The sequence below is a fragment of the Piliocolobus tephrosceles genome, chromosome 6, assembly GCF_002776525.5.
Source record: "Piliocolobus tephrosceles isolate RC106 chromosome 6, ASM277652v3, whole genome shotgun sequence".
Lineage (NCBI taxonomy): Eukaryota > Metazoa > Chordata > Mammalia > Primates > Cercopithecidae > Piliocolobus > Piliocolobus tephrosceles.
In genome coordinates this window covers 145861606-145877600 of record NC_045439.1, presented here as the reverse complement: position 1 = coordinate 145877600, position 15995 = coordinate 145861606, and the positions used below count along the sequence as shown (strand labels likewise).

Below are 15995 nucleotides of genomic sequence, written 5' to 3'. Positions count from 1 at the left end.
AAAAAAAAAAAAAAAAAAAAAAAAGAGGGTCCTTGCTCTGTCACCCAGGCTGAAGTGCAGTGGCACATTCATAATTCACTGCAGCTTCACCTCTTGGGCTCAAGCCATCCTCCTTCCTCAGCCTCCCAAGTAGCTAAGACTACAAGTGTGAGACCCCATGCCTGGCTAGAAAGAGGGAAAAGCAGCCTGCAGTGGCCAGTGATGTTGGCCTGACTGCAGAAACTGTTTTGCCAACTGATAGATCACACCCACAGAGCTGGGCAGTGCACTGTGAACACCAGTCCATGGGGCAAAGGGTGCTCTGCTGATGTCACGGGGAGGCCCCACTCCAGGACTCCCTAGGATTTAGCCACAACTAAAGATGTGTAATTTGCGGGGAGGAGCAGGTCACAGGAGCAAGATGAGAAAACATATCCGCCAAATGCCATGGATACAGGCCACAGCAGTTTCATCTTCATGCTGGGCCTCAACATTGTGGTTAAATGGTAGATAGTGGTAGGGTTGTCTTAAAGCCAGGCAGGAGCGGGAAAGGCAGGGATCCAAGCTGGCAGAGGGGCAAGCAAAGTCTAGCATGCCTGAGGGCTACTCGAGGGAGGAAGAACGAGGGGCTTCAAGTTATGGTTAGACAGTGGATACTCCAAGAAAATTTTTTTTTTTTTGTCGCCCAGGCTGGAGTGCAGTGGCATGATCTTAGCTCACTGCAAACTCCGCCTCTCGGGTTCACGCCATTCTCCAGCCTCAGCCTCCCAAGCAGCTGGGACTACAGGCGCCCACCACCACGCCCGGCTAAATTTTTGTATTTTTTAGTAGAGACGGGGTTTCACCATGTTAGCCAGGATGGTCTCGATCTCCTGACCTCGTGATCCGCCCACCTTGGCCTCCCAAAGTCCTGGGATTACAGGCTTGATCCACCACACTCGGCTGACTCCAAGAAAATTCTTGGGACAAGTAGGGAGGAAGCAAGCACTAACAGAGTGACAGAAATCACTGCTCCCAGTTGTCCGAAAGCAAAGGATTCTGTAGGGAGCAGCACCATCTGCTGGCCAAAGGGAAGAACTGCCCCTGCTTCCCAATTCAGGCTGGTTGGCTGCAATCCCCAATGAGCCCTAGAGAGGTAGAGTTGGGGGACAAGGTGAAGGACCATGTGCCAAGGTATGGGGGCACGTAGGGCCTGGCAGCCTCCCTGTGACACTCCAGCCCCGCCTGGAGATCACTCACACACCACTTGGCCCAGCATCGACACAAAGCCACCAGTGCAGTGCAAACAGTTTAATGCTCTCCACCTCCATCACCATCACCCACCATCCTCCACAAGGCCCTCAGCACCAGGGCACCCTTCACACTGGAGCCCCAGACAGTGTGCACAAAAGCATGCCCCCACTAGCATCACTTTCTCACCCAATGCCCAGGACTTCGAAGGCTGCCTTCTCACTTCTGGGACATCTACAGGCAGGTGGAAGAGAAGGCTTCTTCTGAGGGAGAAGAGCTGGAGTTCCAGAGGCCACAGAATGAACAGACAGAAGAAAGGTGCTCTCTCTCTCGAGAAGGTGAACAGGGTGTGTGTGGGGAATAACAGGGACAGAAGAGCTGCTAGAGGCAGGGGTGGAACTGGGTCAGATTTCTGACTTCTCCAGGTAAAGGGCCTCTACCAGGAGGCACACTAATGGTCTGGCATAACTGCAGCGCTGAAGAACAGCATGAAAAGCTGGCAGAATACACTCACACCTGACACCTCCTGGCCAACAGCACTCCTCGACTCCCGTCAACATGGTCACAGTGTGGCAATTGCAAGATGACTTAGCAGAGCCTAGGAGGCAGCCTTCCCAAGTGGGTTCAAGCCGCTGCTCCCACTGCCTACCCCCATCAAAGGTGACACCCTCCTACAGCCAACTGAGCTGCTCCTCCTCATAGCGCTGGGGGTCGATGAACGGCCGGTCAATAGAGCGGATCATCAACTCCCCACAGTACACACACTCAGCGGCCACCAACTCATCCAGGTCAGCCTTGAGCTGTTCCCGGCTGGGGCCTGCAGTGGCAGCCCCACCCTCGGCCTCCTTGGCTCGGGCAGAGCCCTTGGCTGGGGGTGGAGCAGCCCCCAGCTTCCTCTGCAGCTCCTCCAGCCGGGCCTGCTTGTAGGCTGGCAGGCCAGGTCGCACGGCCTGCAGCAGGCAGTCAGCATGGAACATATGGCCACAGAGGAAGAGGTAAAAAGGGCGGTTGAGCAGGGGGAAGTCGCAGGTGGCACATTTGTCCTGGGGCTCCACAGTGCCGTATCGGCCCCGCAGCTCCTGCAGGTCTCGCCGGATGCGCTGGGCACTGGCTGTAGCCTCTTCCATCTCGCGCTGCAGCTCCTGGATGTGGTGGTTGTAGGCCTTAAGTGAGCTGCAGATCGCCTCCTTGAAGTGGTCGATGGTGACAAAATCAGGAAAGAAGGGCAGCACATCCTCAATCTTGAGCAAGGGGCAGCTAGCCAGGCAAGCCATGGCTGTCTGCACATCTTCCTCCTCCTGCACCACATGCCGTGCAATCTTCAGCCACAGCTTCTTGCGCAACTCCTCATCCTCCTCGGGCAGGTCTGCACACTGCTTGGCCAGGTCCACGTCCACCTGTGGGGAGAGCAGGAGCTTTAGGGCCAAGCCCCTTCCTGACCAGCATGGAGACTATGGGAGAGAGAGATGGCCGAGGAGAGGCCCCGAGGCAGGATTCCCAGCACTCCTGGAAGCAAGGGGGCCTGCCCCTGCCACAGCTATGTAAAAGCTACTTAGAGTAGGGCTCCAATTTTAGTGAAGCTAGAAATCACCTGGGAGGCTGGGCGCAGTGGCTCACGCCTGTAATCCCAGCACTTTGGGAGGCCCAGGCAGGCGGATCACAAGGTCAGGCGATCGAGACCATCCTGGCTAACACAGTGAAACCCCATCTCTACTAAAAATACAAAAAAATTAGCCGGGCGTGGTGGCGGGCACCTATAGTCCCAGCTACTCGGGAGGCTGAGCCGGGAAAATGGCGTGAACCTGGGAGGCGGAGCTTGCAGTGAGCCAAGATTGGGCCACTGCACTCCAGTCTGGGTGACAGAGCGAGACGCCGTCTCAAAAAAAAGAAAAAAAAAGAGAAAGAAATCACCTGGGAAACATACTCAAAATACAAATTTTTGAGCCCCGCCCCCAGACATTCTGATTCAGTAAGTCCTGAGTTCAGGCCTAGGAATTTGCATGTTAAATAGCACTTCATGTGATGCTAAGGCAGGTGACAATTCATGGTTTGAGAAGTGTAAATCAGCACCTTCCTCTTCTGCTAACGTGTATGTACCAGGCATTGTTCTAACTACTTTTCTTTTTTCTTTTTGAGACAGAATCTCAACTCTGTTGCCCGGGCTGGAGTGTGGTGGTATGATTTCGGTTCACTGACACCTCCTTCTCCCAGGTTCAAGTGATTTTCCTGCCTCGGCCAAGTAGCTGGATTACAGGTGCGGGCCACCACGGCCAGCTAATTTTTATATTTTTAGTAGAGACAGGGTTTCGTAATGTTGGCCAGGCTGGTCTCGAACTCCTGACCTCAGGTGATCTGCCCACCTTGGCCTCCCAAAGTGCTGGGATAATAGGCATGAGCCACCGCACCTGCCCTGAGTACTTTTCTTTTCTTTTTCTTTTTTTTTTTGAGATGGAGTCTTGCTCTGTCACCCAGGCTGGAGTGCAATGGCATGATCTCAGCTCACTGCAACCTCCACCTCCCAGGTTTAAGCGACTCTCCTGCCTCAGCCTCCTGAGTAGCTGGGATTACAGGCGTGCACCATAATGCCTGGCTAATTTTTATACTTTATTAGTAGAGATGGGGCTTCACCATGTTGGTCAGGCTGGTCTCGAACTCCTGACCCTGTGATCCGCCTGTCTTGGCCTCCCAAAGTGCTGGGATTACAGGCATGAGCCACCACACGCGGCCCTGAGTACTTTTCATACACAGAACTTTATCACCCCTATGAGGTAAATGTACTATAACACTGACCCCCTTTTGTGGCCGAATAATCTGAGCACAGAGAGGTTCAGAAACTAGCCTAAGGTCACACAGCTTAGTAAGTGAAATGGCCAAAATTCAAATCTGACTTAACAGTCCAGCTCTTAACCTTCCTTCTCTGCAAGGGAAGCCAACACCCTCTAGCCACGGCCTCCCAAGCCCTTCCACAAAGAGCTGCTGCTCTTTGGGTCCCTCTCCCAGCTGGTGTCAAGATGCACTGGCTTACCTGCAGGGCCAGGTCCACGGCCTCCTCATACAGCTCCAGGACCTTGTAGACGTGGACACAAGCGCGGTGGTGGCCATGCTCAGCACAGAGCCGCAGCGCATACTTGAGGTCGTAATGCACCCGGTGTGGGCTGGCCCCAGCCTGCTCGAGATAAGCCAGCAGTGAGTCCGGCCGGCCACGGGCGTACAGCGACAGCAGGTAGTTGTGTATGGCCTGCTCAGTCTCCCCCAGCACGTTCACACAGAACTCCATGTAGCGGATCGCCTGGCTCACCTGCTGGACCTCACCGCCCTGACTGTAGTTCACCAGGGCAGGGATGAGCTGCCGAGCATCCAGCCGGCTGCCCAGCTCAATCCAGGCATCTACAAGCTGGCGGGGGATGTGGCGGATGAGGATGGGTGAGAACTTGTAGAAGAGCTGGGGGTCGCGGTGGCGGGCGAGCACAGCCAGGGCCTCCTCGTAGGCCTCGTGCTGACAGTGGTAAGCTACCACCCGCTCATAGTCCTGCATGATCACTGCAAAGTATACCATGTGCTCTGTGTCCCCGTGACTGGCCAGCAGCTCATGGATAGAGGCCCGGCTGGCAAAGAGCCACTCTTTGTGGCGGGGGCTGCTGAGGAAGGTACGAAAGCATTCCTTAGTTTCTCGGTAGAGGGTCAGGGCCTCTGGGTCGCCCTGTAGAGCCCCAAGCCGGCTCAGGTAGAGCTCTGTCAGCCAGGTGGTCAGCAGTGTGGCCTGGGTACGCTCGGATGCCTTCAAACTGGCCAGTTTTCGCTGCAGGAACTCAGCCAGAGCCTCCTCCTGTCGGGCTTCCAGGAACTTGAGGGCAATCTCCTCAAAGTAGCTCTGGGTCAGGGCATAGCAGCGTGCGCTCTCTAGGTAGCGACGCTGGCGAAAGCAGAAATCGGCCTCCCGGGCCAGGACCGTGTCCAGACAGTCAGGCCGCTCTCGGCAATACTCTTTGGCCAGATCAAAGCGGTTCATGTCCAGATAGGTGCGCCAGACATCTCGGGCCTCCCGCTGCACATGGTAGCGGAAGACAGCCCGCTCAGTGTAGGCCCACAGCTGGCCTGTGGAGGAGTCCTTCACCATGTGCTTCAGCGGCCCAAATTTCTCCAGGAAGTGATCCCGCAGCACCACCTGCCCGGTCAGTGTGCACACCGCCTCCACCCGGTCTGCCAGCAGCAGCAGGAAGTGGAACTGGGTCAAGACGATGGCTAGGGGTGGGCTGGCCCCAGGCCCTACCCCTTCTGGGTACTCCCAGACTCGCTCCTCGCTCAGCAGAGAGTCAGGGCGTCCACAGTCCAATGCCCCATACAACACACCATCCCCCATCATCCAGGCAAAGGCCCGGGGTGCGGAGCGCAGCTTGGGAGTGTAGAAGGCCAGCTCACTGTAGCCCAGGTTGCTGGGAAACTCACGGAATGGGGGTGGGTGGTCCGTGTAAGCTGCAAAGAGCCCTGAGAAACCCTGGGCCTCAGCCCCCTCTGCTGCTCGGCCTATGAACTGGAAGAGGCGCTGCCGAGTGGTGGCAATAACGAAGCTACGCCCATCAGGGCCCCGCTCGGCCTCAAGGGAGCACACAGGTGCCGGACCCCCTTCTTCATTGAGCACGTACAACGGGCGGAAGTAGAGATCCGGAGCAGGGCCGAAAAGCCCACCTTCGCTGGCTGAGAGCTCCGCTTCGAAGATGTGGCCTTGGGCAGTCCCGACCAGGATGGGGCCTGTGCTGCTCTCGGTGCCCAGTGCCTTGTTCCAACCCACACTCTCCACCAGCTGCCCCTTCCAGCGTGCTAGTGGCCGTACCTTCTGTCCGTTTCGGTTCACGTAGAGGACCTCCATGCTGCTCAGGGCAATCAGCAAGTGAGAGCCTGGAGTGGGGAGAGTACGGCACCCCAGTGGATGCTGCCATTCCCACTCTCAGCCTCCTCCTGGCCCCCACACCACCCTCAGAGCCCACCCACCCAGGCAGTGACTGACCAGAGGCCCCTCCTCGGATCTCCACTGTCACTTACCAGTATGGTCAAGGAACATCTGGTGAACTTTTGCGTCATCCTTACGTCCCAGCTCCACGTGGCTGGGCTCACTTGCCTTGCCCAAGTCAATGCTGTGGGGACAAGCGTCACCATCACTCTAGAGAAGGGAGGATCCTTTTTTGGATCATGAACCTCTTTAATAATCTGATAAAAGCCATAGACTTTCTTCCCTGAAATCTACATCTACGCATAAGATGCTGAATCCAGGCCAGGTGCAGTGGCTCAGGCCTGTAACCCCAGCACTTTGGGAGTCCGAGGCGGGTAGACTGCTTAAGCTCAGGAGTTTGAGGCCAGACTGGGCAACATGGTGAAATCCCATCTCTACAAAAAATACAAAAAATAGTAGCCGGGTGTGGTGGACACACCTGTGGTCCCAGCTATTCCGGAGGCTGAGGTGGGAGATCATCTGAGCCTGGGAGACAGAGGTTGCAGTCAGCTGAGACTGCACCACTGCATTCCAACCTGGGCAACAGGGTGAGACTCTATCTCAAAAAAAAAAAAAAAATTGCTGAATACAGAAGCTCTGCCTATGGAGTAGCCCTGGGCCCTACTTAAGAACTCTCTTGCCAGGCGCAGTGGCTCACACCTGTCATCTCAGCTTTTAGGGAGGCAGAGGCGAGAGGATAGCTTGAGCCCAGGAGTTTGAGACCTGCCTAGGCAATATAGCAAGACCATGTTCTCCACAAAAAGGGGGAAAAAGAAAAAAAAGACGAACAGGCCAGGCGTGGTGGCTCACACCTGTAATCCCAGCACTCTGGGAGGCTGAGGTGGTCGAATCACGAGGTCAGGAGATCGAGACCATCCTGGCTAACACAGTGAAACTCCATCTCTACTAAAAACACAAAAAATTAGCTGGACGCCTGTGGTCCCAGCTACTCGGGAGGCTGAGGCAAGAGAATGGTGTGAACCCGGGAGGCGGAGCTTGCAGTGAGCTGAGATGGCACCACTGCACTGCAGCCTGGGTGACAGCAAGACTCCGTCTCAAAAAAAAAGCAACAAAAAACCCTCTTAGCTCTGCAAGCTCCCTCACCTTATTTTGAGAAATCACTAAGGAGAAGATTTTCCCGGCTGCTCAAAAAATCTCCATTGAAGAATCAATCAGACTTGGGGGAAAAACCAAAAGATCTCCAGTGCATCGGGGAAGACAGGCAGGGATATCCCAGACTGCTGGGGTAAGAAGGGAGCAACGAAGAGCAGCTCATAGTTACTGGGCACTTTTGCATACCAAGCCCCATGCCGAAAGCTTCATCAGTCTAGTATTATCTCAATCCATCTTGACAAAAACCTTGAGGAGTACTCCTGTTTATATTCTCTTTATGAAAGTCTTTCCAAATTATATGCTTGTTCTAACTAAAGAATCGACGCAAAGATGTATAAAGAATGACTTAATTTTCTTCTCAAACTCCTGTTATTCCCCACTGAGAAAACTCATGTTAACATCTTTTTTCATACTCATAACACAAATAGGGTGGTTTTGTTGCTATTACAAAAATGCCTTCATATTGCATATATGTATATGTGTCTTAATTTGTAAATTAATGATATTTCGTGAGCATCCCACTAGTCAATCGATATAGCTCTAACTGGTTTTTTTCCACCCCCAAACCCAGCTTTCCAGGATAACTCTTCTTTTTTTTGAGAGAGAGTCTCACTCTTATCACCCAGGCTAGAGTGCAGTGGCATGGTCTCGGCTCACTGCAACCTGTGCCTCCCGGGTTCAAGCCATTCTCTTGCCTCAGCCTCCCACGTAGCTGGGATTACAGGCATGCGCCACCACACATGGCTAATTTTGTATTTTTAGTAGAGATAGAGTTTCTCCATGTTGGCCAGGCTGGTCTTGAACTCCCGACCTCAGGTGGTCTGCCTGCCTCAGCCTCCCAAAGTGCTGGGATTACAGGCGTGAGCCACCACGCCCAGCCAGGATAATTCTTTTTTTTAAACAGCTGCATTATATTCTATTTTATGGCTGAACTACAATTTAATCACCATTTTCCCGTTGATGGGCATTCAGCTTGGATCCAGTTTTTCCTACCACAAGAATGCTGCAATCAATACTCTTATGTCTACACTCCACATTCCTAAACAGCTTTTTTTTTTTCCTTTTTTTTTTTTTCTTTTGAATCAGAGTCTCCCTGTTGTCACCCAGCTGAGTTCAATGGCATGGCTCACTGCAACTTCTGGCTCTCAGGTTCCAGCAATTCTCCTGCCTCAGCCTCCCCAGTAGCTGAGATTACAGGCGCCCACCACAATGCCCAGCTAATTTTTGTATTTTTAGTAGAAACAGGTTTCACCATGTTGGCCAGGCTGGTCTGGAACTCCTGACCTCAGGTGATCCACCCTCCTCAGCCTTCCAAAGTGCTGGAATTACAGGTGTGAGCCACTGCGCCTGGGCTTTTTTTTTTTTTTTTTAAAGAGACAGGAGTACAGTGGTGCAAACACAGCTCACTGCAGCCTTGAACTCCTGGGCTCAAGTGATCCTCTTGCCTCGGCCTCCCCGGTAGTTGGGACTGCACCACTACACCTGGCTAATTTTAAAAAATTTGTTTTGGTAGAGATGGGTGTCTCACTATGTTGCTCAAGCTAGTTTCAAACTCCTGATCTCATGTGATCCTCTTGTCTGGGCCTCCCAAAGTGCTGAGATTATAGGTGTGAGCCACCATGCCCTGCCAGGCCAGATTCTTGAGCCACCATGCCCTGCCAGGCCAGATTCTCAACCACTACCCTGTATTGGTTCTCTTTGGAAAGGGATAGGATATTTCCTGAAAACTCCAAATTAACTGCTTTACTTGCCTGGAATAGAAGAAAGGCCCCAGCAGTTAATAGTCCCCAAACACCTCTCTAGTCCCTACTCCTAAGCCCTGTGAGCCCTTGATTACCGGAGCAGTGTATCCTTGCCCAGGCTCATGCAGAGCTGATTGCTGGAGACGACAAGACTGGTGATGCGCTCGGAAGGGGTGAAGTCAATGCGCTGCTTTGTGAAGATGGGCACTTCCTTCTCCAGCTGGGCATTCACATACCCTACAGGTAAGGAATGACAAGATTAGCTATGGAAGAGAGAGATGAAGGGTCAGGAGAGGCAGAAAAAACACCACGGTGCTCCTCGCCACTTTCCTGACATATTCCTATCCCCAGGACCTTGGTTAACAAATAGTTTGATATCAAGTCTTTTGCTGGTCACCTTTACATTAGAGGTCTGGGGCTCTTTCCACACCCTGACAGCAGTGACGGGTTGATTCTTTGAACCCTTAAGATGCTGTCAAGCATGATGTACCTGCTCCCAGCGGTAATGGGGCTGGGTGGGGGTGGGATGGGACTGGTGGTCTGGGCATTCTCCCTTATCAGGTCTTTGGCCCAGCAATCCCAGCTTAACTGAAGTAGTATAGCCCCATTCTCTACCCCTCTCCCTGCCCATGCGGTAATGGGCCTCAGTGTAGAGTTGGCAAATGCTGGGATATTTTCAGCACTGAATGAGGGTAAAGACTAGAGTGAAAGCAGCTGCAATTCGTTAACACCACTCACTGGAACAGTTCCCCAGGGCTCCCTATGCCCTCATTCTCCTGGAGACTCCCTAGTTTCTACAAAAAACGTCCCAAAACTCCAGGCTGCACCCAGCTATAGCCAAGGTCAAAAAGATTTAATCTCCATTTTCCCCTGTTCAGCGACAAAATTCCCTCTGGGACCCTCCCTTCTTCCTCTGCAATATTCCACCTTCACCAGTTTCTTTGCCCATTCCTTCCCTCCCACCTCCAGAAGAGGCCTGCTGGGAGAAGCATCAGCTGAAGCCGGCAGCCCATTCTAAGTTCTCCCAACAGCCCAACTGCGCCCTGTAGGTGAGTACTTCCTTATCTGGGCCCTAATTCCCTCTAAAAAGGACCCTAGCGGTGGAGCCTCGATCGCGCCGCTACTCCCCTAGCTCTTTCAAACTTCGGCTATCCACCAGCTGGGGGCCAAGAGAGCTTGAGGAGAATCAGGGGCCTAGACCCGGAAGGCATGGCCCAGGGGATGACCCCGAGCTCTTGGAGCTGCCCTCCCCGCTGCTCCCACGCAAATGCTAGGCGAGCCGAAAGGGGCAGCGGCACCCTCCTCTTCCTTACCCGAGTGGGGGATGCCCACGCTAGGGCAGCCGGGCTGCAAGACGGCCGAGCGGGACAGCGAGTTCTCGTACTCATCCAGGATGGACGCCATGGTGCCCGGCCTCTGGGCCCTTTGTCCGGGGTCTGGGGATTACAAAAGGGCTCCCCCCCGGGCTCCCCGTCGCCCCAGAATGGAAGCTATAACTCCCCAGCCTCTGACAGATCCTGGTAACCTGCAACCTTCGCCTCCTCTTTAAAATCCTGAGGATCCTCTTGCTCTTGCCTTATGCAACGAGATAATCGGGCAGTCCTCGCCCTTGAATCTGGCGCAGTCTTGCACCCTACTCCTCGCCGCCCCACCCCCAACAAAAGATCACAGGCTCCCTTCAGTCGGTCCCAGGTGATCCCAACCTCGCCCCGGCAGCTCAGCTGACTCCCGCCCCCGTGACGCGGGCCTAAAACGTAACTTCCGGGTTCTCAGAGCCCCACGTACGCTGGCGCACAACGTCGCCCGGCCCGCCAGCAGAAAGCGAGACGAGGGCTGCGGGCGGGGCCTGTGGCGAGTGCTGTGGAACACAAGCCCCAGGACCCTGCTGCAGTTCCAGGCTTCGACACCAAGAGGCAATCCCGGCTTTCTCAGCCCGCCTTCCCCACCGGCCTCGCGCCGCCCAGCCCTGGCTTTCGTGCCCAGGCTGCGCTCCTTCACATGGTCTGTCCAGCCTCCCGGAGCAGCTCCCGCTCCCGCCTCTCTAAACAGCCTCGGAGAACCTCCCGTTCCTCAATCCAATCGCTGGCTCGGTCCCACCATCACAGAGCACACGCAGAGAAGTCCTGGCCACTCTTCTCCCTTACCCAGAGGCCCCCCAGCTTCCAGGAGACAGCAGAGCTGGTGGCCAGGCTAGTGGGAAACCCTGTGCCAGGAACCGCCCTGACCTGCCCCTCAACCCTTGGCTGAGGGTTGCTGGGCCGCTTCCATCTACTCATTTACCAAAATGTGGTTGAGCACTTACTCTGTGCCGGGCCTTGGGCTGGCAGCTGGGGTCACAGAGATGAGGACAGACCCTCCCCGCCCTGGAAAAGGCAGCAGGGGCGCTGGACCCATTAAAATAGACCATTCATACTAGAAAAGCAAGTGATAGATTATTCATCAGGCGTTTGCTCCACGAATGAGCGTCCACAATGTACCATGCACTGTTCAGGCTCTGGAGACGTGGCAGAGAACCAGACGGAAAATGTCTCTGGCCTGGTGGGGCGTTCCCAGCGACGTGGCCACGGCGCCGTGAGAGCATGGAGGAGCAGGGAACAAATACCTGCCAAGTCCATCAAGAACGAGGGACAAGTGGGAGCAAGCGTGAAGGCGGGGACCACCCAGCCTGAGGTGGAGAGGGGAGTCCTCAGTCAGGGACCTGCGAGGGCTGGGGCGCGACTATGGTTGGGTTTTCCTCTCCCACCTGCTTAGGCGACCCAGATGGAGTCTGTTCCCTTCTGGGGCCGATGGATTCTACCTTGCTAAAGTGGAAGACTCTGGACTAGGGTCGCCACCGTCCTGGCTTTGCTGGGCAGCCCCCACCTAACAACTAACAGTATCCCTTTGCTCTCAGAAGTTTCCAGGTTTGCACCATACCTTTTGTGGTTGGGTTACTTTTGCTCAACTTTCTGGCCACATGCGGAGAACTGTGACTCTCACCAGCCCTACTGAGGGCTCTCTGGCTTGGAGGGGCACTAGCCCTGGGGCAGGTGACAAGTATGCCGTCCAGCCTCATTTCCCTTCGCATCGGGGTCCTGCTTCTCCTGACCAAGCCTGCAGCCTCAATGTGGCCTTCCCACCTGAGGTTGCCAGGTGCCAGGAGGGAAGTGCAGGAGCAGGACAATAGGCAGGAGGCTTCCTCTAAGAAAAGTGATCCCAGATAGGGAGCTGCCCTGCTCCATACATAACACTTCACCCCCAGGTCACCTGCCATCTCCTGAGGTCTGGCAGGTGCAGAGGGCTGTCTCTGCCGCATGGAGCCCATCAGCAGCTGGAGGTCAGCATAGGAGTGCTGCCTTAGGGACACAGAGTACTTGCAGCTACGGCCTAAGGGTCCCCAGCACCCCCTTGTTTGGCTCCATTGCTCTCCGGGATGTGTGGGATAGGTCCTGGGTGGATCCTGTTTGTGGCCGACTCAGTACAGTCTCCCTCATGCATTGATTACCACAGTACATCTCCACCTACTCATTCTTCAGTCCTTAGGCTGGACTTTGGATTCTTTGAGAGCCACAGAATCAGTGTGGCAGTTACAATGAGACAGGTAAGGGATGACTGCTAGGGCATCAAAAGAGAGGATTCCTGTGTGAAAGCAGTTGAATTTGACCCAAGGCTTGAAGTGCATGTATGATCTCCAAGGGCAAGCTGTATCTTATTCCTGCCCAGTCACTTGCTAGCTATGACACTGCACAGTTGATGCTCTTAGCTTCACTTTCCTCATCTGCAGAGACAAATACCTACCTAGTAGGTCTGTGTTGAGAAGTAAATGAGGTGATCCATGTGAAAGCTCACTGCTATAGCATAATGGCCAACATGGAGCATGTGCTTAATAAACTCTAAATGTGACTTTCATCTGACAGTCTCTCTCAAGTCCTCCTCCTCCCTGAAGCCTCTCTGGATCCCTCAGAACTTTTTTTAGAGATCTTGCTCTGTCACCCAGGCTGGAGTGCAGTGGTGTGATCATAGCTCATCTAAACACCTGGGCTCAAGCCATTCTCCTGTCTCAGCCTTCCCGGTAGCTGGGATTACATGTGAGAGCCACTGTGCCCAGCTGGCTTTTCTTATCCTGGCCACTTGGGGGCCCCTAATGATACAGTGTGGACATTTTACTTTGATAGAAACTGCAGGAAATAACCCAGGGATTTCTGAGCCCGAAGATACAGAGGTGTCTTAGGGAACTCGTAGCTAGAGACATATGCACCAGCCTCTAGTCCTCAGAGTCATTGTGGCGGTTGCCATGAGACAGGTAACAGTGAGAGAGAGGATCTGTGTAAGAAAGCAATTGAATTTGACCTAAGACTTGAAGAGCATGTAGTACCTCTAAGGGCAAAAAGAGAAGGTATTATGCAGTCCTCAAGAAAACCAAGAGCAGGGCTGAGCACGGTAGCTCACACCTGTAATTCCAGCACTTTAGGAGGCTGAGGTGGAAGGATCACTTGAGTCCAGGAGTTTGAGACCAGCCTGGCCAACATGGCAAAACCCTGTCTCTATTAGAAATACAAAAACTAGCCAGGTATGGTGGTGCATGCCTGTGGTCCCAGCTACACGGGAGGCTAAGGCAGGAGAATCGCTTGAACCTGGGAAGCAGAGGTTTCAGTGAACCAAGGTTGTGCCACTACACTCCAGCCTGGGAGACAGAGTGAGACTCTGCCTCAAAAAACGAAAGAAAGAAAGAGAGAGTGAGAAAGAGAAAGAAAAAAAAAGAAAAAGAAGAAAAGGAAAAAGGAAAGAAAAACAGCAATGACCTGCAAACAGTGTGATTTTGGGGTAAAACACTGGAGTGCTAGGGAGTGGAGGGAATGAAGCAGGCTGTGGCCAGGTTGCAAATTTATTCAATGGGCCATGGGAAGGTTTTGGGTGGAGTTGAGAGAGTATCTGATGTGGGTTCTGGAAAAATGGGTGGTGGCTTAGGTGGAGCTCCCCTCAGAGCAGATGAGACATGAGCAGAGGCAAAGGAGAAGTAGTGAGGACCCAAAGAGGAGAAAGAGCATAGGCTGGGGAGAACTTTCCAAGGAAGGGCCCCCAGGACTTAGTGTCAAGTTAGAGGTGACAGAAGAGTGCAGGATGACTCCTGGGGAAACCTGGCAGATGGTGGCAGTGACGTAATGGTGGGGAGAAGGATTCGGGTGAAGAGGGGTGGAGGTCACTTGATTGAGCTCAGCCTGGACAGCCGCATATGAGACACCTGCAGGGCACTTCCTGGAGGAGCCCAGACCATGGGCAAACTCTTCCAGGACAGTCAGTCACTCACTCACTCATAAACAGTTGTTAAACAATTGCACGAATGAGCTCTCTCATGTCTCAGTTTCTATATTTGTAAGGTGAGTATTGTGAGTATAATAGTATATTATGCAAATCACCCAAAGCTGTGCCTCAATACAAAATACTCTATACAAGTTAACTACCAGTAGTAATTGTTGACTTAGTTAAGACCAAGATTAAAAGGAATGGTTTAATTGACTTAATTAAGAATAAATTTTCTGTCTGGGTACAGTGGCTCACACCTGTAATCCCAGCAGTTTGGGAGGCTGAGGCAGGAGGATCGCTTGAGTCAAGGAGTTCAAGACCAGCCTGGGCAACATAGTGAGAACTTGTCTCTATTAAAAAAAAAAAATTCAATTTGAAACAATTTAAAATTTACAGAAAAATTGAGAAGATGGTTCAGAGAGCTCCTGTGTACCTCATGTGCAGTCTCCTTTATTATGAACATCTTACATTAGTATGGTGCCATCATTAAAATTAATGAACCAATAATGGCACATTATTATTAACTGATGTTCATATTCTATTCAAATTTCCTTAGTGTTTTTTTTGTTTGTTTGTTTGTTTTTTGTTTTTCTTTTTTTTAGACAGGGTCTCACTCTGTAGCCCAGGCTGTAGTGCACTGGCTCAATCATGGCTCACTGCAGCCTTTTTTCTTGTTTATTTTTTTGTTTTTGTTTTTTTGAGACAGAGTCTTGCTCTGTCGCACAGCCTAGAGTGCAGTAGTTTGATGTGGCTCACTGCAACTTCCGCCCCCTAGGTTCAAGTGATTCTCCTGCCTCAGCCTTCCGAGTAGCTGGGATTACAGACATACGCGACCATGCCTGACTAATTTTTGTATTTTTAGTAGAGATGGGGTTTCACCATGTTAGCCAGGCTGGTCTTGAGCTCCTGACCTCAGGTGATCCACCCGCCCCGGCCTCCCAAAGTGTTGGGATTACAGGTGTGAGCTGTGAGCCACCAGGCCTGGCCTGACAGCCTTGACCTCCTGGGCTCAAGCGATCTTCTTGCCTCAGCCCCCCAAGTAGTGTGGACTACAGGTGCACACCACCATACCCAGCTAATTTTTGTATTTTTTTTTTTGTAGAGAGAGGGTTTTCCCATGTTGCCCAGGCTGGTCTTGAACTTCTGAGCTCAAGCTACCTGCCTGCTTTGGGCTCCCAAAGTGCTGGGATTACAGGTATGAGCCATCGTGCCTGGCCCTTACTTTGAATGCCCTTTTTCTGGAACACGATCTCATCCAGCATTCCACACTGCATTCTTATCATACTATATGAAGGGTGCATATCAGCTTGACTTATCACTATTGATCTTACTCTTGATTACCTGGCTGAAGGAGTGTTCTTCAGGATTCTCAAATGTAGTTTTTTTCACCCTTTTTCTGTTTATTTATCAGTATAGAATTATGGACATTTTTTTCTTTTTTTCCCTTTTTTTGGAGACTGAGTCTCACTCTGTTGGCCAGGCTGGAGTGCAGTGGTGCAATCTTGGCTCACCTCAACCTCCGCCTCCCAGGTTCAAGCAATTCTCATGTCTCAGCCTCCCGAATAGCTGGGACTACAGGTGCGTGCCACCATGCCCGACTAAGTTTTGTATTTTTAGTAGAGATAGGGTTTTTTTTTTTTTTTTTTTTTTTTTTTTTTGAG

At 52.6% G+C, this 15995-nt stretch overlaps 1 protein-coding gene across 2 annotated transcripts; it reads right to left on the bottom strand.

The window, feature by feature from the left end:
- Nucleotides 1–1254: 1254 nt before the first annotated feature.
- VPS18 (VPS18 core subunit of CORVET and HOPS complexes) lies at nucleotides 1255–10805 on the bottom strand. 2 transcript variants are annotated; one of them, XM_023198381.1, is made up of 5 exons: nucleotides 10365–10805; nucleotides 9147–9288; nucleotides 6250–6341; nucleotides 4235–6105; nucleotides 1255–2606 (listed from the first exon to the last, which is right to left on the bottom strand). In XM_023198381.1, the coding sequence occupies exons 1-5, from the start codon at nucleotides 10453–10455 to the stop codon at nucleotides 1881–1883; spliced, it is 2922 nt and encodes a 973-aa protein (XP_023054149.1). In that variant the 5' UTR covers nucleotides 10456–10805; the 3' UTR covers nucleotides 1255–1880. The 2 variants fall into 2 exon arrangements, with proteins under 2 accessions (XP_023054149.1, XP_023054150.1); XM_023198382.1 differs by lacking the exon at nucleotides 10365–10805 and having other exon boundaries at nucleotides 4235–6077; nucleotides 9147–9192.
- Nucleotides 10806–15995: the final 5190 nt, after the last annotated feature.